The 23,600-nt window shown below is 36.2% G+C and overlaps 2 protein-coding genes across 3 annotated transcripts in view; one reads left to right on the plus strand and one right to left on the minus strand.

The window, feature by feature from the left end:
- The window catches only part of LOC113239786 (tRNA (cytosine(34)-C(5))-methyltransferase), a 22,747-nt gene extending 11,238 nt beyond the window's left edge, over positions 1-11,509 (minus strand). The window contains exons 1-9 of the mRNA XM_026476916.1: positions 11,379-11,509; positions 11,203-11,295; positions 9,050-9,258; positions 8,141-8,318; positions 6,960-7,044; positions 5,517-5,656; positions 5,276-5,409; positions 2,663-2,850; positions 297-441 (exon numbers count right to left, since the gene is read on the minus strand). Coding sequence (XP_026332701.1) covers positions 297-441; positions 2,663-2,850; positions 5,276-5,409; positions 5,517-5,656; positions 6,960-7,044; positions 8,141-8,318; positions 9,050-9,258; positions 11,203-11,295; positions 11,379-11,504 — 1,298 coding nt within the window. The 5' untranslated portion in view covers positions 11,505-11,509. The remainder of the gene's footprint in view (positions 1-296; positions 442-2,662; positions 2,851-5,275; positions 5,410-5,516; positions 5,657-6,959; positions 7,045-8,140; positions 8,319-9,049; positions 9,259-11,202; positions 11,296-11,378) is intronic.
- A 3,996-nt stretch (positions 11,510-15,505) lies between these two features.
- Positions 15,506-23,600, plus strand: part of LOC113239730 (5-oxoprolinase) — a 43,288-nt gene continuing 35,193 nt past the window's right edge. For both annotated transcript variants that reach the window (XM_026476825.1, XM_026476826.1), the window contains exons 1-6: positions 15,506-15,604; positions 17,390-17,571; positions 18,780-18,971; positions 19,725-20,013; positions 20,605-20,806; positions 22,332-22,429. In XM_026476825.1, the coding sequence (XP_026332610.1) occupies positions 17,410-17,571; positions 18,780-18,971; positions 19,725-20,013; positions 20,605-20,806; positions 22,332-22,429 (943 nt within the window). In that variant the 5' untranslated portion in view covers positions 15,506-15,604; positions 17,390-17,409. The remainder of the gene's footprint in view (positions 15,605-17,389; positions 17,572-18,779; positions 18,972-19,724; positions 20,014-20,604; positions 20,807-22,331; positions 22,430-23,600) is intronic.

Below are 23,600 nucleotides of genomic sequence, written 5' to 3' on the forward strand. Positions count from 1 at the left end.
GTAGAGTTCTGGAATACGACCCTTAGTGTCATAAAAAAATTATTAAAAAAGTGGAAAAGGAATTTAGAAAATACGATTTAAATGTTAAAAAGATTACTGAATGAAAGTAATACATATATATTGTAGTTTGTAAGTGTTTATACAAAATTCAATATTATTTAGAAATAAAATTAATCCAATTCATTTTTCGCAATAAGATCCAATTAGTAACTTTTTTCAACTTTCAAATCGTGTTGTCAAAATTCCACCATGTTTGAGTTACGACAATATTTGGTTTCATGTACGAAATGCTTTACCATCTATCCAAATGGTATTTATCGACATCATCAGGCGACGGTGGAAACATTTGTGGTCGCACCACTGTCTGCCATTTCTCCGGTACGTCTTCGTACTTCTCGTAGAACACCATATCTTTGGAAGCCGGGCGCCAATACGTCATACCTGGATGAAAGATAAAAGTTTTATTTTTTCGTAAATAAATCGCGTATATTTATTTGTTTTTTCAAATCAGCCAACGTTTCGGGCTCTTTACTGGGTGTCTACTCTGGTTCTCCGTTCGACATACGTGCGAAACAATTACTGTGAAACATAGAGTATATAACTAGAAATATAGACGAAATGTAATTTAATTTGTTTGAAAACTATTATGCCAAATCTTTACGGTGACAACTGCGCTCTGATTGGTCAGCCCGAATTCGAAACAAATGACGGGTGTCGTCAATTGTTTCACTTCAAATCGTCCAGTTTAAGTTGAGCTTTGCTATAATGGACGAAAATCGAAGAATTACATATTCAATATTTAATTACCGATATAATGTGATTCCGTTTGGTTTGTAATTAATTGTTTTGCTGTTTTTTCCATACCACCGAATGGAACAGTCTCCCATAGTTAGAGATATTATTTTTATTCATATAATAAACTTTATTATAATAAATACAGAATATTTTTGGAATATACGGAGACGTACACACAGGCCAGTTGTTGACGCTGTATTATTTCAGTTATCTAATTTGTGATTTCAGTGCAAACGAGAGTTGATATTTGAAAGTGATATAAGGCCCATTTGCCTGATAAGTTGCCAGGGATGGACGGGGCTTATTTCGCCTCTATTTCTGGTTGTATACTCGATGCTGTCAAATAAGTGATACTCGACCAAATGATGTAAATGAAGCTTCATACTTGACATTGTCTTTTGGCCGGACTGAGAACGGGAGTAGATCCCCAGCGACCACGGGCGACGGCATTCCATGTTCGCTGGGGTCGCTTTTTTCAATAAACTTATTATTGAATTTCGTCAGAAAAATCTTGTTGAAGTTATCCTTTGTACAGCGCGACATAACTGTTACGTAAACTGTCACTTCCCCCGCACCGCGCAGCTACCTCAGGAATCGACTCAGTTAAGTAGGCCTGTAGTCCATGAGTTCTCATTTAAGAGTCTATACAACCTCAAATGGCTTTGGTTGATTACGCATAACAGTGAAAGTGTTCAAACAACCACTTTGGATTTTTGATGGAATTTGTTCGGACCGAGAGACTCAGGAGACAGTTGGGCAGTATAGTCAACATACGGCAGACTGGGTGGTGTAACAGTATACTGGCCGTACCGTCGTCGAACGAAGCCAAAATACTGTACAAAATATATTTAGATAGTCTTAGGTTAGATGTATAAATTAAGTAGCATTACGGAGCGACATTACTATTAAAATACACAGTAAAGCTCCTTAAATATAGATTAAAAAAAAACACTTTGGAAAAATATATATACATATACAAATATATAAAATTGAAGATATACACTGGTTACTATACGGTGTGAAAACACGATTCTTAAAAATTATTACAATAGAAAAAAAAAAACACTAACTTATCTCGGAATTACCAATGATTTTTTTTTTATATTAACTGAACTAAATAGAACACGTATAGTATACGATATGAATTTATCAAATGGCTTTAAAGTAGTTTGTAAAAAAACACTCAAGCGAAATCAACCGTATTAATTAAATTTTTATTGAATTGATATTCAATTATTTTTTTGTGAAATTACTCCACTACTTTATTATAATTATTAATACAAAGATCGAACACTCAGAAAACACACATAGAAAAAATTCCTTCGAGCCGGTCGGATTCGAAACGACGTCTTCTTGCATACCGTGCCAGACGCTATAGCGTTTTGGTATACCAACTAAGCCACGGAACGAACCAACGGAACTCACAAATTTTTCTATGTGCTTGCGTCGTGTCTTTGTACTTGGTCTTTCAACGACTTTTTAGTCGTAGCGCCATCTATGAGAAATCTATGACAGATTTATCACCCAGTTAGTACCTTTACAGCTACCAGTCCTGGCCAGAGATGTCGCTATTCACTGTATTAATTAAATTTTTATTGAATTGATATTCAATTATTTTTTTGTGAAATTACTCCACTAGTTTGCTATAATTATTAATACAAAGATCGAACACTCAGAAAAAATTCCTTCGATCCGGCCGGATTCGAACCGACGTCTTCTGGCATACCGTGCCAGATGCTATACCAACGAAGCCACGGAACGAAACCGTATTAGTACGGGAAATATTTGAATTTGAGCCAAGGTAGCATCTACTCTTAATTGTGGATTCTTATGAGAATAAAGATTCTTAAGCCCAAAAGGTACTTACCCTTAATAAATTTAAGTCCCGGCAGCATATCAGTGACATCTACCAACTCGATACTATCTCCTGTCTCTTGCAGTATTCTGTGTATGACAGCTTCGTTCTCGATCGGGTTAAATGAACACGTGGAGTATACAAGTTTGCCTCCGATGGAGAGGAGTTCGCAGCCGCGTTTCAAGACGCGGTATTGGATGCTGAAATTAATTAAGTTTCACATCATCGAGAAAACAAAATAGAGTGCTAATATCGGATCACATGACACTGAAACGTGTTTTTTTTTCTTAAATAGTTTTTATTATTACGTAGCTAAATAATTTTGTAGTTTATGCATATTGTATACCCCATGGAAGAATGGCATAAGTGAAGGTACGTCAAAAACGTTTATTGCTTCATCTGGTATCTGTACCTAAAGTACAAAATAAAAAATAAAATAAAATGGGCTTTATTTGACATGCACAAATTTCAAATAAAAAAAATAAATAAATAAAAGCATGTCAAAAGCTTGACTATGCTGATTACATAGCCCTCGCTGTTATTGTGTCATGGCCTGTCATAATATGGAACACCATAATTCAAATAATAATACAGATACAGATACAGGGTCCGTCCCAAAAGTATCGAACATTTTTTTTGGGAGTGTTGCCGAACGGCGGGAAGCGCTCCGCTTGGCAACAGAAAGTGGTGGGGGGATCTAGCCGATACAGCGCGACCGGTCCCAGTTGGCTCCGAGCACCTGGAGCGGCAGGACGTGCGTTCGCGTAGAGCTCTAAACGACACCTCGTCGAAGTTTTTAAAAGTAGCGCGATGACGGATCCGTTAGAACAGAGGTACGCAGTGAAATTTTGTGTTCTACTCGGCAAAAATACTGTGGAAACCAACGAGATGATTAAACAGGCCTTCAAGGACAAAGCCTTGTCCGAATCCTCGGTCAGGAAGTGGCACAAGATGTTCCGTGACGGAAGGGAAGAGGTGACCGACGAAGCCCGCTGGTCCCGCAGCCTCCCTACAGTCCTGACGTCGCCCCGGCAGACTTCTTCTTGTTTCCCAGCATCAAGTCGAAGCTCAAAGGCAAGCATTGGGGCACAATTAAGGACATCCAAGAAGCTACGACGAGGGCGCTGAAGGACCTACCCGTTGACGTCTTCCAGGGGGCCTTCCGGGCATGGAAAACTCGCCTACAAAAGTGCATCGATGCTGAAGGGTGTTATTTTGAAGGGTACTAATGTATGGTACCGATAAGTTCAATAAAAGTATTTTTCCTGAAAAATGTTCGATACTTTTGGGACGGACCAGATATATATGTTACATGGTACGTACAAAACAAAAATCAAAATTAAAATAACTGACAAAAATAAGTGATTAAAATTTGACATAAGCAACAATTGGACAAAGTAAGTAATCAATTTGAATAATAAATAAGTAATCCAAAAAGCATAATACCAAATATGCTATCACAAAGTCGAAATTTTTTTGTTCGAAATAACGTTTGTTAAAATTTTCATTACACCGAAAACCGAATTATAACGAAACAGTTGTTCTTTCAGGATATGTTGAATATTTCTCGAAAGACACGATTACGTTCGGTTAAGTTAGGTTAAAAAGAAAAAACATTTTCCTCTCCAAATTACTTTCGAAGTTATGAAAATTCGACCAAACGTTATTTCTGGAAAATGTCATTTCCGACTACTGTTAGGCAACCTACCAAACATACACATCAAATAATAGTACACAACTAGGCACTAACTAAATCAAATTAGACAAAAGCAACAATTAGACAAAGAAAAAAACTCTATTTGAGTAAATTACGGAACTGGCCGTCGGAAGGAGGTTTTTAAAAAGGCAATTTTGTCCTTTATGATATTTAATTAATAAAAACGTTACAATAGGTTTGCCTTAAAATAAATTATGATATGACTGCTTCGCTACAGCGATTGAGCGAGAGTGAACTCTAAAATTTTACATTCATACATCTTGATTTCCACACTGCACTTTTGGGAATTTAACTAATGATTCATTTGTCTTTCGCAATCACTATTGGTATGCAACGTCGTCATGAAGTAACGCCATGGGTAACAAGTAATAAAAAGTTATTTAAATAATAATATCAAACATACACTAATACACAGAACAGACATACAAACATTAGCTTACTTTTTAAAGCCTGCGTCCCGAGATTGCTTTTCAAACAGCCACATCCTCTCCAATTCTTGTAAATCTAGCGACTAATATTGTAGATAGAGTTACAAGAATTGGAGAGGACGTGGGTTATATTTTTCTTATCTAATGGAGGAATAAACATTTTTGACTTTTCTTTACGTAACTACTTATGCCATTCTTCCATGAGGGGTGCGATATGTGGCTTGCACTATGTATGTCGGATAAGGAAGTCCCGGGTTCGATTCACGGTGGGACCAATTTGGGAAATCGACTGTTCTTAATGGGTTCCGGCCTAGGTCATTTTTTTATACCACGTGACGGGACGAACAAGTCGTGTTGTTTCACAAGCTCTACTGCTATTAAAAATGCCCTAAAATGTGAAAGTAAATGTCGTTGCTTTGGTATTCGTTTGGTATAGCACAGGGAATCCGTGGGAAGGATATTTATGCTTACATAACTTACCCATGCAAGTTATTCCCATTGCCCGTAGACCACTTAAGCCAGATGTCCGGGTTCTTTCGAAGTGTGGCATCGCCTGAGCACGGTACGTCGCACAGGATTCGATCGAATTTTACTGGTTTCGTTGAGTCTGGGTTCTGTAATAATAAAATTTAAATTCATTAATTACTTAGTGATACACAAGTTACATATGTGTTTAAAGTCTTAACTATAAAAAGAGGTAGCTCAGAAGGAGATAGCTTACCTGTTCATCGGTCATGACCAAAGAAGGCATGACGGCAGAGTCGTGATTGGTGATGAGGATGCATGGGGAGTTGAGCCTCTTGGCTTGGTGGACCAGCATATAACAGCGGCTGTTGTCCACGTCGTTCGCAATCACGAAACCTGCAGTAATAGAAAATACAAAGATGTAGTCCGTCTCTAACTGCAGCATATATAATTATTTCTGTGGCATTATTAACACGGTCCCTGTGCTCCTATATATTTCCTATTCACTTTGGATCATCGAGTATACAATCAGACATAGAGACGAAATGTCATTTAATTTGTTTGAAAACCATTCTGCCAAATCATTACTGTGATAACTGCGCTCCGATTGGCTAGCCCGAATTCGATAACAATTGACGGGTGTTGTCAATTGTTTCACTTTAAATCGACCAGTTTAAGTTGAGCTTTGCTATAATGGACGAAAATCGAAGAATTACATAGGTATTTAATATTTAATTACCGATAAAATGTGATTCCGTTTGGTTTGTAATTAATTGTTTTGCTGTTTTTTCCATACTACTGAATGGAACAGCCCCCCATAGTTATTATTTTTTATTTATATAATAAACTTTATTATAATAAATACAGAAAAAAAAAGACCAGTTTATAGTTAAACTCTACTAAACTAAATTTTTCGATTTGACGAAAATTGAAAAATTACATATTTAATATTTAATTACCGATTAAATGTGATTCCGTTTGTTTTGTAATTAGATGTTTTGCTGTTTTTCCCACACCACCGAATGAAACAGCCCCCCAATGTTAGAGATATTATCTTTATTACAATAAATACAGATTTTTTTCGAATATATGGAGACGTCCACACAGGTCAGTTGTTGGCGCTGTAAAAACTGTAAAACGTGGTCTGGACGAGGGTACCCTTGATCATATTTTCTTTGAATGTCCTAAATTGACTTCCTCCTTGTATGACCTCCTTCCTTCCTTCCTTCATTCCTTGTCCTGTTAACCTTAAATCCCCCCTTCTTTATGTGTATTCTCACTTTATTAACATTTTGTGTGATTTTATGTGTTCTAATAATATAATGCTTTAGTTGGTTGTTTGTCCATGATTGTTTTTTCACCCCGGGTATGATCTCCACAAAAGCATTCCGTCGAATAGATTCATCTAAAAATAAATACCTTGCTGCTACGAAACGTTTTGGCGTTATTGATCAATATTAACTGACAACATTAATTGAAACTGACACTGGCCCAAGCCTAGTATAGGATAGAATAGACTTCCACATAAACTATAATAATAATAAATAATAAATAAATCTTTATTGCAAAAACAAAACAGGTACAAAATAGTGCTTAGCTCCCAAACTAGGATCCCCTGTACTATGGGTAACTACAACTCTCTGACTACAGTTTATATGAACTAACAATAAATTGTTTCATTAAAAATTGTATGTATTACCTGTCGGCATTTTATCCTCGTCGGCATGCAGAAACTCGATTAGTTGAGCTGTTTTGGAGCCAGGCGCCGCACACATATCTAGCACCTTAAAAGTTAAAGTATAAGACTGAAAATTGATCGAACAATTTGTAAAACTTTTGCAGTCATTCAACGTTTACATGCTTTATAATTAAGGAGCGACCTCGACGCAGCACAGTGACCACTAGAAAGATGATAAGGAAATACCCATAAGAACCTTATCCTTATTATTTGTATACAGAATCATTATATATATATATTTATTGATTTAAACTTTATTGTACAATATACTGAAGTACGAATGACGGACTTAATGCCATAAGGCATTCTCTACCAGTCAACCATTGGGCCAAACAGAAAAAAAAACACAATAGGTTGGTGCTACACTTAAACAAGAACAACAATATACTAGAAAGCTAATCAATAATTTGTATAGTAAATAACAATGTAAAAATACTTATTATACATACATAATAAACTTACATATATATATTATAATAATAAATAATATAATATATGTACCCAAAGCAACATTATATAGTCTTGATTTTGACAATTGTCAAACAGATGCTTGCGCATCATGCGCTTGAAAGATCATTTGGTCTGAGCTTGTCTTATATGGAGCAGGAGCGCGTTCCAAAGATGGATTGCATGAAGGGTAAAAGAATTAGATAAAAAATCAGTACGGTGAGAAGGAATAGAAAGCTTAAGGCTGCGGGAAGATCGAAATTCGCATCCCGGCCGAGCGGTTTGTAATTGAAATAGGACTTGCTTTATCCATAGATTTGCATGCCGAATGCAGTAAAATATGTGTACTGTTTTATTATGTATACTTGTACCACGTATTGTAAACCATATTTTAAGCAAATATATGTCATTCATTCATTAATCTGTAATCGTAGCGGAATTGTAGTGCAACTGTTGCACTTGGTGTGCCACCGGCTTTTTCGTTGCCGTGCGCAACTTGCTTGCGCAACCATTTTGGTGTCGGCAAAATATCAACGCTGCAAACTTATAAAGTTGGCAGCATTGTGCTGCGCCGAAACCTTTTCAGTACATTATTTGTTGTAACCTTCCTTTTTTTGTTATATGTAATGCAGTGATGTAATGTGTTGAATAAAAGCTTTATTCATCTAATTATCAATATCGTGAATAATAATTACCTTATGATGTGGTTTGACATCCAAAACAACAGGCGGTATCATGGACACGGCCTCTTGCCGTGACACGCCACCGGCTGCTGTCTCGGCTACGAGGAAATTGTGAAGCTTGTACAGAGGCTCACTGCGACGAATATCGGTGCGGGAGAGGCGTAGTTGCCATGCTAAACCACCAGGGTACCTAATGGAAAAAAGCCAGGTATACACTTGAAATTTACAACATTAGGTCAGGTCATAATAAGAGCGTTGTTTATCATTCCCCTATCATTAGTTCAATCTTATTGTATTTTGAGTGCATATTGAAATAGGAATAAAATATAAATATCATAACAGCTAGATCGCAGAGCAAGGTAAACAATATCTCTGTTGTATATTATAATATCTGAAAACTTTGACAGATATTTTTATTTTATTTCATTAGTCCACTCATATTTCCTAATCTGAGCCCTTTTTCTCTCAACTCTCTTTCTAATCCCATTTCCTTTTTGTTAGTTACCCGGTTTAAAAAATAATGAACCTTGTCAATGGGTGAAACCGCAAAAAACAAAACAAATAAATGTAGCACTGAATGCAGTTTGTCAAATACTTGGTAGAAACTGTAACTGAAATGTCAATACCAGTCAATGCTGAACTGAAAATCTTAAGTTGTTGTAAGTATACATTTTTTACTAGTATTTATGTGGTCTGTGTGTACATATTATCCTTTTCTTGTGTATTATGGGTTCCATATTTAAAAGTAAAGAAATCATTTAGTGTTATGTTTACTTTCAAACATAGAACCTATAATATACATAAAGTAGAAAGCAAAAAATGGTATTTTGACCTACAAAAACTTACGTGTGAGATATTGTTATATTACGCTTTACCTCTGAACACTCTGTAATATTTAACATTATATAAAAGTACTCTTACCATGGCAAATTAATAGGCTTGATCTCCTCTTCCTCGTTACCAACATTTATTTTCATATTCAATATCTGGCTAAAGTATTCACTTTTGACAATATTCATCAGGGCATTTGCCTCGCACTTTGAACCTGTGATGCGGAACGCGGTAGGCAGGTTTTGTTTCAGTGATGACATGAAAGGACTCCATTCTTCTTCAGGGCAGACTTTTTGGGCCTGAATAGTTAAATAGTAGTTTATGTGACTGTTACATAATGAAAGGCATTATAATACGGGTGAGGGTTTATGAAATGAGCCGACAGTCGAGTTTCATAAAAACATTTTACGAGTGTTTTAATGCCTAATTATGTACAGTGACATACACTGCTTTATCTACACACATATTATAAGCTCTCTGTGACGTGTTGAGGATATGCATGTTACGACTGGCGAAATGGCGGCAAATAAAAACTTTTCTCACGTAGGTCACACAACCATAGTTTTTATTTATATTTCATAGACAAACTAGAACCAGCTCCAACTATCATACCATTCAATATCAAGTAACGTGTGAAATTGTCAAAATGGTTTGCTAAATCGAATAAAACTTAATCTCGACTGATATTAGAATTGAGGTCCAATTAAATTGTTTTGTTTTTCAGAGATGTTTGAAATTTGAATGTAATAATAACATCGAATTCAATGTTATTATGAAGCAATACTAACATTTTCACAGATAAGAAATTTGTTCTAACAAAACAGTTCACATTTTTGCTCGAATTTGCGGGTTTTGAACACATTATAGAGAGTTTATGATATGTGTGTAGATAAAATAGGTTTTAATATGCTTAGTTGTCTTATTTGCTGTTTCCAAAGTTTTGGAATGTCTTTTGAAAGTATGTAGGATTTTATATTCCAAATAGGAATTAGGACGGATTAGGATTAGGTCCTAAGTAATTGGTTTTAGGGTCCACTGAAAATCAGCATCAAGGAATTAGGATGGATTAGGATTAGGTTCTAAGTAATTGGTTTTAGAGTCCACTGAAAATCAGCATCAAGGAATTAGGACGGATTAGGATTAGGTCCTATGTAATTGGTTTTAGGGTCCACTGAAAATCAGCATCATAGCCTTTTCTTGGGGCAGTGATAATAGCTGAGTGGGTTCATTTTACATACGCCACAGCTGCACAATCATTCTAATTGTGTTAAATATTCAATGTTTGCTTCATTGTTGGGTATGATTTTATTTTCATTTAATTTTTTTGTAATTTTGCTTCATATTTCTTACTGTGTATTTTTGTGTTGTGGCGTAGTAATAAATGATTTTTATTCTAGTTTTTTTATTATTATAAACATGCTAATTTTCTTATTCGTGAACAGGGGTCTTCTCTTGTTCTCCATTCGACGTCCGTCCAAAACTATTAGTATCAAATAAGTAACACTTGATGAAATTAAAAGAGCATGCACCATACGTATTTTAATTTAGTTGAGTATTGCTTGTTTGACAGTAACAGAGTAGTACCCAAGAGAAGGCAAACAAAGGCACAAAAGCGGATGGGAAGGTGACTTAAAATTGGTGGCAGACCCATTTTGGCAGCGATTGACACGGGACAGGGAAAACTGGAAGTTTCTGGAGGACACCTATGTCAAAAGACAAGCTGATGCGGATGTAATTTAATTACAGGAAAATGTTTTGAATTATTAATATTGAAACAATTTTAGTATTAATTTTAATTGGAAATTTATCTATTATCTTTAGTATTAATATAGGTTCAAGATATTTTCATATTTTTAATAATTAATTGTATTTTGTAATAACAAAGTATACTGTAATATTTGAATTGAATTGTATCAGCAATAAAGGCTATTATTATTATTATATTTGACAGTAAATTGATTCGGACCGATATCCGACAGAGAACGAGAGTACAGGGTCATAAGATATACAGACACTTTGGCATGACAGGCATACACACTTTCAACTTTTTACTATCTAATAAGTATTGAACAAAATAGTAAATTTGTACTGGCCGTACTTTACGAAACTAAAATTTATAAATTTTGCAGCAATTATTGCGGACAGGATCTTGTCCAAAAGATTTCTAGGTCGCTCAGTTTGGTATTAAAATGTGGGTGTTAAGTCAATCCTAACATATAAATGTAAACAAACAAGAAAGTAACCTTGTAATACTCCTCAAACACAGCATTTTCTCTAACAATTTCTTCATAATTTTTGCGAACATCACCTGCAGGTTTCTCTTGGGGATTTTTTTCCTGAAAATACATTACAAATGCCTCAAAAAAGCTCAATATAAATACTTGTAACATTCATCACGTTTAAGAGGTGTATTACATACCGCTTCTCGGCGTTCCCGCTTTCGCTGAGCGAATTTATTGACGTTCCTGTTTTTTCGACCCATTCTTTTCAAATAAGCGCCTAAAGAAACTAATCTTTTCTGTGTAAAACACGAAAAAATTAACATTCAATGCAATCGTGTTTACATAAAAGTTAGGTTATGTTTTCGAAACGTCACCAGAGTACAGATTGAACCACGATTGAAGATCCTTGGATACGTTCTGTTAAATATGACTAAAATTCTATGTATGACTAGTTTCTAGATAAAAAAAATATTGCAAATTCATGAAGCAGTGCACTAACATGAAGGCTTATTTTATAGGCTTTTTTTATATATTTATATTCGCATTCTAAATGATCATTTAACCTTTTTCGACTCGTTAACTTTTTTACTTCACACATACACACTACACACTACACACATACTTCACACATACACACTTTACACATACACACTACATATAAACACACGCACGACTGCACAATATTGTATCATATGTAGTAGTATAAAATACAATTTTCCCTTTCCTCCCTTTTACTACAATAATTATATAAATCACCGAAATACCTTCAATTTACTTGATATGTCTAGTTCTGCACAAGATAAACTAAAAAGATCTGCAATTAGTTGCAATATGTACTTTGTTTCTTATACAATCAGTTTTATATACATGGATCCTAATTATGTAAAAAATGGCGTCTCATAAACTGAATATTTACTTCCAAAATGTGCGAGGACTTCGTACAAAGACTCACAGCTGCTTTAATAATATTCTTTCAACTAACTACGACATTATTATTTTGGTTGAGACATGGCTTTGCGCCGGCATATATAACCGCGAGTTGTGTGATGACCGTTACGATGTTTTTCGTTTTGATAGGGATACAAAAGCTACAGGAAAAATCATTGGTGGCGGTGTAATGATTTGTGTTCGCCGTGAATTCACCGCTCAGTGTCAATATATAGACAATGCAGTAATCGCACCTACCGAAATACTTTGGATCTCAATTTCCTCGACTGCATTAAAAACTAACTTTAATCTTAATATTGTTGGCACGTATATTCGTGGTAACTATGAAAACCAACCAACGGATATTATTAACCTATCTAATTTCTTAGAAAACGTTCTCCTTACCAACAAAAGTTCAAACACCAACTCTGACAAATACATCATAGCCGGCGATTTTAACCTACCCTTCATTCAATGGGAAGACGGTGAATATAATTTCTGTCATAAGGGTGAATCATTAGAACTACGTGAATTAAGCAGAGGTTTAGTTAATACCCTCACATTATGCGGTCTTATGCAACACAACAATTTTCAAAATTCTAGTGGAAATGTTCTCGACTTAATTTTTAGTAATTTCAATATCGAAGTAAATATTGTTACACATCCCCTATCCAAAGTAGACTTATATCATCCACCACTCCACCTGGATGCATCTGATATTACTACCCTGCCCTTTAATAATGCCACAATAACTAAAATACAATATCACAAGGGAAATTACGAAAAAATTAACAAAACACTATGTGATATTGATTGGCAAACGGAAATAGATAACAGAAGTATCGATGACGCGGTCGCTTTCTTCTATGAATCACTATACGAATGTATTCACGAATATATCCCCACAAAAACTATTAAGAAAGGAAAAAAGTCATATCCGTCGTGGTACTCAAAAAGCCTTGTTAACATTATGCGAGAAAAGAACAAAGCTCATAAAATATGGAAGAAATATAATAACAGAAGAGATTATGATGAATTCTCGATACTTAGGGCCAGATATCACAAAATACATGCTGCGTGTTATAATAATTATATCTCCTCGGTTCAACACTCGATTAAGAAAAACCCAAAAAGCTTTTGGTCTTTTGTAAAATCTAGAAAAGATGGCAATACTTACCCCCAATCTTTCACCTACGATAATAAGACATTGCAAGAAGGTCCAGATATTGCGGATGGTTTTAGTAGTTTTTTTCAAAGCACGTTCAGCCTTCCAGCCAGTAACTATAGACCTCAAGAGTTATTAGCACCACAAATTTCTAGTGCCAACAATATATCAGGTCTCCATGTGGATGAAAAACAACTGTTTAAAGTGCTTTGTAGTACTGACCCCAACAAAGGAGCTGGTGATGACAAAATACCCTCAATATTTGCTGTTAAATGTGCTAAATCTCTCACACGCCCTTTGGCATTGATTTTTAATAAATCTGTTAAAGAAGGCATTTTTCCTAACAAATGGAAAGTTGCCAGAATTGTCCCAGTTCATAAAAAAGGTCTCCAATCTAAAATAGAAAATTATAGACCGATATCTATTCTTAACGTCTTCAGTAAAATCTTTGAAAAACTTATTTATAGCGCCATTTATCCTCTTATTGCTCGTAGCATCCCACAGGAACAGCACGGTTTCTTGAGGGGTAGATCTACTATTACAAACTTAACACTGTTTTCAAAATTTATAAGAAATAGTATGGAATCCAAATGTCAAATTGATGTAATATATACTGACTTCGAGAAGGCCTTTGACCGGGTCGATCATTTTATCCTTTTAGCAAAACTTCACGTTTTAGGTATACATGGTGATCTTTTGCGTTGGGTTAAGTCCTATCTTACCAATAGATCTCAAACAGTTGTCATCGGTGGCTACAGATCGGACTATGTCAGTATCCCCTCTGGCGTGCCCCAAGGATCACTCCTGGGTCCACTGCTCTATAATGCCTTTTTATATGACATTTATACTTGCATATCACACTCTAAATTTCTCATGTATGCCGACGACACAAAAATATTTCGTGCAATTAAAACTGAAGATGACACCAAATTTCTGCAGAATGATATGAACTGTTTAGTCGAATATTACAGAAGAAATAGAATTGCAGTTAATATTAATAAGTGTCAAGTAATATCTTTCAGCCTTAGTCCCCGTCCTATAAAACAAGTGTACACTATGAATGGTATCCAATTGAATAGAGTGGAATATGTCCGTGACCTGGGCGTTCATTTAGACCATAAATTTACTTTTAGTCACCATATTGACACCATCACCAGTAAAGCCAATAAATCACTTGGCTTCGTAATGAGAATTTGCTCTTCATTCCGTGATCCTGTGTGTATTAAAAACCTGTACTTCTCATATGTGCGCAGCATACTTGACTTTGCATCTACAATTTGGTCACCTAACTACAAAAAGTATATAAATGAAATAGAAGAGATACAAAAGAAATTTACAAAATTTATTAACTTCAAAACCTTTAAATCATTTTCATCTTACAATGACAGCTGTAAGATTAATAATCTCTTGCCCTTGGAACAAAGAAGGATACTTTTGGATATGTTATATTTGTATGATATCTTAAACTCAAATATTGACTGCCCCGAACTGATAGGTGGCTTGGGACTTAATGTTCCGAAAAAGCGAACACGTCACACTTGTCTCATACACGTGCCTAACCATCGCACTAATTATGGACAAAATGAAACTCTGTCACGCATAGGGCACATTTATAATAAATTTTTTGCGGACCTGGACCCTTTCAAATTTAATAAAACGCGTTACAAACTTAAAATAATCCAAAAAATTGGTGAAATCCTTTACATATTTTAATTTATACAAAAGCTCTCGCGCTTTTCTATCATAATTATAATTATGACAGTACACACACTCATGTAAATACATTTATAAATCCACACACACACACTCAAACACACACACATACACTACACAATAACACATACACACAACATACATAACATATCGTTACAACCCAATACCTTTTTGGCAAACCAGCTACCATCTTTTTGTTACTAAAATTGATAATATTATAATATTATTATTTAATAATAACTTAATAAGTTTATTTGTCAATGAAATATCACTGATACCGACTACCACTTTTGTTAATATGGGGCGATCTGTTATTGGCCTTACTAATAAACACCATTTACTCTGTTTTATATACTTAAGAAACGCTGTTGATTGTCTGAAATAAATAAATAAATAAATAACCACTATGTAAAAAACGTTAAAAATAAAACATTACATGGCTAAGAAAAAAATAAAGTGGCCGAATGATAATAAGTTTTGCTGTGTAATTTAAAAAGTCATTACGTCAATCAATTCTTCCCTTCCCCTTCCTCCTTCCCCTGTAAGATTGTTTTGTTCATCGCGATTTTTAAAGAAATTGCCAATTCCTCATGATTTTGCTACAAAATATCTAGAAAAGTAAGTATTACATCAGCTTTATTTACTGACGAACTAAAAACACAACATAATTGCTAAACAATATCTGCACTAAAACTAGATAATGATCCTGTTTGTAATTTAAACATTACAAAGTTACTCCACGGTGTGATCCTTATGTCGTTGATTTAAGGATGTTAAAATTCTAACATACTTAACAAAAAGTTTTAGATAAGAGGAGATGACAATCGCTCGTATTTTAACATTCTTATCTTAATAACTAATAATTTATTACTATAGAGTAACGTGTAATTACTGAGGCACGACGACAGTGCTTCGCTATTAGTTGAGCAGTGAATAGGTAAGATGTAATTATTAGATTTTCTGTACTTTTCCATTAAACTTTATTTGAATAAACTTGTTTATTTTTAATTGCATCGAATGTAAGTACCTACCTTCTAATAACTTTCCTAAATATCAATACCTTCCATGCAAGTCAAAATCATTTTTTGCTTTTTAACTTTATATATTATCCTTTTTTTGTATTTTTTGAGTTCCTTAATTAAATGTAAAGAAACCACAGTGTTATGTTTACTTTCAAACATGGAAAGTATACATAAAAAAAAGGAATTAATATATAAGTCAGGAGCAAAAAATGGTATTTGACTTACAAAAACTTACGTGTGAGGTTGGTATATTTTTTACCTTTTCTGCTTTATAGTGCAGGTGATAAGGTCCCTAAAGACAATTAATTGATTTCTGGATTTAGTGCCTGTGTAATGTAATTCAGCCATGATAATCAACTTTACTACTATACAGAAAGTTTGAGGTGGGGAGCCTGGAAACCTAACACACAGATTTACTTTAGGTTCCAGTCTCCTACAAATTTTGTAGGAGACTTTAGAAAATAAGATCTGTTTCTGTACCAAAATTTGTAGAGCAGATAGTGTAGAGAGTTACGCATAATAAATTTATTATTTATTATTCGAAATGTGTTTTGTAAAAATTGGAAGATGCTGAAATTACGCAACTTAATAATAATAATAATAATGTGTCAAACATCCATACCAATAATCTGGTCTCAAACTAGGAACTTCCATGGATTATGAGTACCAGTGCAACGGAATTCAATCCAGGTCACTAACCAGAACACTCCGTGGTAGTCTAGTGGTTTGATCACCTCACAAGTAGAGGCTGTGTGTTTAAATGTGAAATGATTTGTTGGATTCCATTAAAAAAATATTAAAATTACAGTTTTTTTTCTGGATATACTGTCAAGTCATAGCTCTAGACTGGTAAAGATTGTCAGACAGACAGACAACTAATGTTTTGTACTACATGAGCATTTTAAATCTTTGTTATCTTTAAATTTTATACTCAAGAATTTTTCAATTGTTACCAAACTGCTTTCCATTTTAGCAAGCAGTCGTATTGTAGGTAAAGCACCACTAGTTATAACTTTTATTAGGTCATTTACACCAATCAAATTGCCAATGCCAACAAACATGAAAGTGTTGAAGTTTTCTAAGTTCTTCTTGCCCTTTTCCCATTTTATTTGATCTTCTTGTACTTTAGCAGCAGGGTGCCCTGTTTTGGGTTGTTGTTGATGAGATATTCAGAGAGTTCAGGTATTTTTGTTATCATTTCACATAATATTGTATAACTACATATATAAAATACAACTTTATTTGAGGAAAATATTTAGAGAAAACCTAACAACTCAACATACCAGTCCACCATGGACTATGCCTTAAATTCTCTTTGAAGCTGCCCCATGGCCAGCTGTGGGATTGTTGTTCTTGAAGCTCTTTCTTATTCAAATTCCAGCTACTAAACCACCTACCACAATGGGGAAAGGATTTCAATTTGCAATTGATCGTGGAGGCACCTTCACTGATGTCTTTGCTCGCTGCCCTGATGGTAGAGTCAGGGTCATGAAGCTGCTGTCTGTTGATCCTCAGAATTATGATGATGCTCCTAGAGAGGCTATAAGAAGGATATTGCATGAGGTAAGATAGTAATGTTGCCTTTTCTTTTTTATATTTTTATGGACACTCAAAGACACTTGTGGTTTATAATGTGTCACATCTGACAAATTAAAATTAAGTATCTAACTATAACATTCATGTATTCATTGCTTAGACTATCTTTTATTTTTTTTCCATACTCTAAGATTCATTGTTCACCATATGTTATAAAAATCACCACACCATCACCATATGTCATAAAAAGTCTTACTTAGTGTGTGTTCATATGGACTCCATTGGGGCACTGCAAGGTTGAACAATTTGAGAGAGGAACTCACATGATAAAATAAAATATATCAATTTAATTCTTGATGTAAAATTATAACATATCTCTTATCAAAGTTAAATTATCATTATTATTTATTTAAAATCGATCGATATGGAACTCAGTCAGAGGGTAGGCGCGGGCGCGGCGGCAGGTGCGGTCGCGCGGGTCTTGGCGTCTTCCATTTCACAGTGCCGAAGCGGCTACGAGCGAGTAGATCCACACGTCGCAATTGCAAACAGACGCTAGACCAAGCACTGTGAAACATACGGACGGGCCGAGCCAACAGATTTACCCCGCACGGCGCGCGCACACCCGCGCCTTCGACCGCCTCAACACAGCGCCGGCGCGCGCGGCCACTGTGAACGCAACGAACGTCTACGTATATTTGAATTAAACGCACCCGCGCCTGCACCTGCGCCTGCATCCGCGCTTGCACCTGCGCCTGCATCCGCGCTTGCACCTGCGCCTGCATCCGTGTCAGTGCCCGCACTCGCGGTCCACGTCACTCAGAATAAGGCCATTGGTACGGGTGGACCTAGCCAATAGATCTACCTACCGCATCCGTGCCCGCACCCGCGCCTGCATCCGCGCCCGTACCCGCGCCTGCATTAGCGCCTGCATATGCGCCCGCGCCCGTGCCCGCACCCGCGCCCGTGCTCGCATCCGGACCCGCACCCGCACCCACCGCCAGTCTGTATAAGGCCGTACAGTGTTTAAGACTTCTCTTAAAACATAACAGTAAAATTGAGCAATTTTTTATTTTTACTTACCCCGCATTTAAGAATTAGTGACACAAGTCAGAGACCTGAATGCTTACTTATATACTCAGCATCTTTATGATGTCCGCTCCTCCATTACGCGTTCTAAGTAACCGCGACTTGCAACTGCATTTACATAACAAGTATATTATTACGTTTTGCAGGAGACAAACAATGCTTTGGACAAAGATGGTAAAGTAAATGCATCCCTAATAGAATCGATTCGTATGGGCACAACAGTAGCTACAAACGCTTTATTGGAGCGTAAGGGTGCTAAAGTGGCGCTAGTGATTAATAAGGGCTTTAAAGATTTGCTGTTCATTGGTAATCAGGCACGGCCACATATATTCCAGTTGGTAAGTCATTTCTACTAAAGATTATGACCTCTTAATATAATAATGAAGGGAAATAATGTGAGGATCCCTGCTTGTGGTAGAAGGTACACAGAGGATTAATTTATGAAATCTGAAATAAAACTTAATATTGACAAAGTTAATAAAGAATGCTTTGGAAATGAGAATATTTTTTTTTGGATCTAAATTGCGTCATCATTATCATCATCATGCCGGTGTTTTTCTGGTCCAATCTTCTCTCTTCTGTGTAGACCTTTAATGGAGTAATAGACCTTCCTTCTTTTTCCACTCTTGGTGATCTTGTGCCTGACTCATCCAGTCCTGACCTTACCAGACCTGACCAGTGTCTGTCGTCCATTCTCACAATCTGCCCCTATTTGTTTTTTTTCAAACAAATTTTTCAGCCATGATCATAGGACATGTAAGGAGACCGAAACGTGGGTTTACTGTTATTATTTAAATCCGAAAAAGTGGTTTCATTTCCAAAACATTCTTTATTAACTTGTCAATATTAAATGTTATTTCTCATACGTAGTAACCGCGAAAACTTAACAAAAATAATAACTCGACCACCTTAGTGACACTATTATAGGATTAATTTAGAAATGTTAAATTCCGGCTAGTTAATTGACTAATAAAATCATTACCATCGAAATCATAAATACTATCCAGTTCTAAGGTTGTCTCGATTGCTACAGATTGAAAAGAAAAAACCAAGGCTTAGGGCCCTTTACAGCTATTTTAACTATCTTTCAGGATATTAAACGCCCCGGTGTTCTATACACAGAAGTTATAGAAGTAGACTGCCGTGTCATACCAGCCTTAGAAGATAAATGCCAAATGAACAAACCTGCACATTGGAAGCAGGTTTACGGCACTACCAACGAGAAAATGCTGATAACGAAAGAAGTAGACATAGAAGCTGTCAGGAATGATTTAAAACGCTTAAAAGAAAAAGGGATAGACAGTATTGCTGTTGTTCTTGCTCACAGTTATACGTATCATGAACATGAGTTGCAGATTGGGAAGATTGCTTGTGATTTGGGTAAGTTTTTTGAATTTATTTTATAGTAATATTCATGGTGTTGTTACTACCATAATATCCTTATATTTTTTGTGAAAATACTCCACCAGTTTGTTGTTATTATTGTCAAAATTCCTTTGATCCGGCTGGACTCGAACCAGCGACTTCACCTTACCGAGGCTATCGCTCCCACAACTAAGCTACGGAAGGAATCAACAGGCTTTGCGAATTTCTCTTGTTGCAGACTTATGTATTTGATTTTGACAGCTTTTCTAACCGTAGCCACCAATGGGAAACCTATGAAAGTTTTTGTTTTATAGTTCTTGGAGATTATAAGTTCTGTGGGTGTGGCGTAACGCTGGAAAGAAGATATACGTCAATGACGCGGCGTATTACTGCTGCAGTATCTTTGAGACTATACCAGTCCCCAAATACTTTTGAAAATAAAAAAATGAGCGACATCTCTGTTAGTCTTCTGGTAGCTGTAAAGGTACCTGGCTGAGTCAAGAAACTTTCATAAGTTCTCACAGATGGCGCTACGGCACAAAAAGCCGTTTAAATCCAATACAAATACAATCAAATATAAATATTGAAATTTTGATTTGTTTTAAGGTTTCAATCAAGTATCCCTCTCCCACGCCGTAACCTCGATGGTCCGCATTGCTCCACGTGGTCTCACAGCTTGCGCAGACGCATACCTCACTCCTCACATTAGGGAATACGTCAAGAGCTTCGCCGAGGGATTCACTGACGGACTCAAAGGCACTAACGTTTTATTCATGCAATCTGATGGCGGGTTGACTCCTATGAATATGTGAGTAATTTTATAAACCTTTTTTAACTCATCAGCATAAAGTCCACCGTTGGGCATCTTTTTCTGCAAGTGTCGTTTCTTTTTAAATGTTTTTATGTTCATTTTGAACTATTGGCGTGTGTTTTAAAGGCGAGTCATCAGAGGAGAAGCTGGAAAAACTGTTTTGCTGGATCAAATGGTTTAGGTATTTACTATTAAATAACGGTCTTACAAGAAGTATACGATACACCTAAGGATAACGTGCTAATTCGTTACACGATAAAATGTACTTTAGCCGATTACATAAAATTCCGAAAACAGTCTAAAAAGTCTAATTTTTATATGGAGATATTTCTCTTTGAGTACTGCAGAGAACCTACGAAATTTTGGTTTTCAATCGAAACCCTACAGTTATTATATTCACATTTGTCCCAAAACTTGGAAATTGCCCAGTGGTTTAACGATACGCCGCAGCGCACGCTGCCCCGTCTGTCGCCATCGGGCGCTTGTCAACGTCAGGTGTGTGTCAAACCTTCCCTGCCTATTCTTATTTTAGTCATATTAATTTTAAGCGCGCTGATTGCGGGTCGCGAGTGGCGACTCCCTCATGCCTCACCTCCTAAAATGTAGAATCACATTCGTATACGTCGCCACGATATCCTTCTATACCCAGATTTTTTCTGTCCTACAGGACAGACTTCTGTCTTCTGAAATGAACAGGTTTCTATCTTCGGAAGTTTACCTGTTAACAGGTTTACCTGTCCATTAGCACTAAATGTACCAATGACACTAAATCGAATTCTGTTGTGCCTCCGGTTAAACTTGCTGATATTCCCTTACAAAAAGTGGAACAGTTTAAATATCTGGGGCATTGGGTCACTGATGATCTAAATGATAATTTAGACATAGAACGGGAATGCATGGCGCTGACTGTGCGGTGTAATATGTTGACACGGAGGTTTGCACGTTGTAGTAACCAGGTTAAGGTTTTGATTTTCAAAGCATATTGCCAGTCCCTCTACACGTGTAGCCTGTGGGTCAACTTTACGCAGCGTGCATACGGCGCACTGCGCGTCCAGTGTAATAATGCTTTTAGGGTACTATTTAAGTTGCCGCGTTACTGTAGTGCCTCCACAATTTTTGCTGAGGCTCGTCCGTACGAATGGCATCCTTAACACAGATATGGGACTCTACGATGGTAAGGCGCTGGGTGCAGCTGCACAGGGCACCAAGCCAGTAGCTGCACCTCGAGCCTTACTACGGGGGAATCTCATTTATAAATATTAAAATGTACTTTCCGAGCTGTTACTAACACTAATTTTTAACTTATTTTGTTACTAACGCATGCATTTAAAGTCCGAAATAAATGATGATGATTATTATTATTATTATTATTAGACATTCCGCTTTTTTTTATTACACCAAGTGACGGAACTAAGAAGTCGTATGCCTGATGGTAAACTATACGCCTGTCGGTGTCGGTTTATTACATTATATCTGATCCATTTATTACCTACATGCAAATAATGTGACGTAATGTTTACAGCTTTAACGGATCTCGAGCGATCCTATCAGGACCGGCAGGGGGCGTGGTGGGGTACGCGATGACGTCATATCAGAAGGAAACAAATTTACCTGTCATTGGTGAGTCGTATTTGTATCGAGTTTTTTCTTAGTGTTCAATTCTTTGGAGCCAATTTTCTACAATACCGGCCGAAATGTTGGCAATTTCGCGTTTAATATTGTTCCATTTGACGTTGTTAACTTGTTGGCATAAACCAACGGTCTTAATGAAACCCCATAAAAAGTAATCCGATGGCGTTCGATAGAATGATCGAGGTGGCCATTCGACTGGACCATTTCGCCAGATTACACGATTATCGAACTTCCTATGACCAGCCGTGTGACCGCCGCAAATGTGCTAGCGGTGGTCATATGAACGAGATCGAATTGCATTTTTAAATGTAACATATGTACTGCACGTGGATACATTTAATCTCTATATCTCAATTATTCATTGAAATACATAATTGTTATGTCCTTATTGGAAACTCCTATAGTTATTATTTGACATACGCGCTTGATGGTGTCAACAGACTTGGTGACACGGAACCGTTTTATGTCCATGTAATAAAAGCAAAAGTTGTCTTCTCGAGTCTCATCGTCTTTTGTTCAAAAAAATCGGTCTAATTTTGAATTTCTGTCAGTCTAGTCAGTCTAACTTTGTGGCAAGTCCGTACGATAATTCCTCGTGGAGGCTTGGCGAGAAAAATATAATATGATACAAACACTCAAAACACACAAGAACAAAATACTCAATCAAACGACAGTGTACCAGAATTTCTAGATAGCAACCTATTCTTTAATAATAATAATAACAATTTGTGCCAGACGACCACACCAAATGCCTCAAACTAGGGAATCCCTTTTACTATGTGTACCAGAGCAACGGAATTCTGGGACACTTACCACAACACCCAGACTAGAACCAATTTAGAAAAGTTTATTTCCCAAATTAGTCCTACCGGGAATCTCCAACCTCCGCATCCAACACCCAATATGCGCGGTTTACGCTAGGCCACCGAGGTCGTCATCATTGTTATTATATTCGAAACTTTGGGGTAACATGATAGACGTAAAAATGATAATAGGCTATGAAATATTTTATTGTTTTTAACCGACTTCAAAAAAGGAACGTGAACCGATTTTGATAATTCTTTTGTTAGAAAGGCGGTACTTCAGTATTGGTCCCATTTAAATTTAAAGGAAATATTCCACCTCTAAGGGTGGCAAACTAGAGAATGAAATTTGAAAA

The sequence above is a fragment of the Hyposmocoma kahamanoa genome, unplaced genomic scaffold (genome assembly GCF_003589595.1).
Source record: "Hyposmocoma kahamanoa isolate Upper Pololo Valley unplaced genomic scaffold, ASM358959v1 116, whole genome shotgun sequence".
In the NCBI taxonomy this organism is placed as follows: Eukaryota; Metazoa; Arthropoda; class Insecta; order Lepidoptera; family Cosmopterigidae; genus Hyposmocoma; species Hyposmocoma kahamanoa.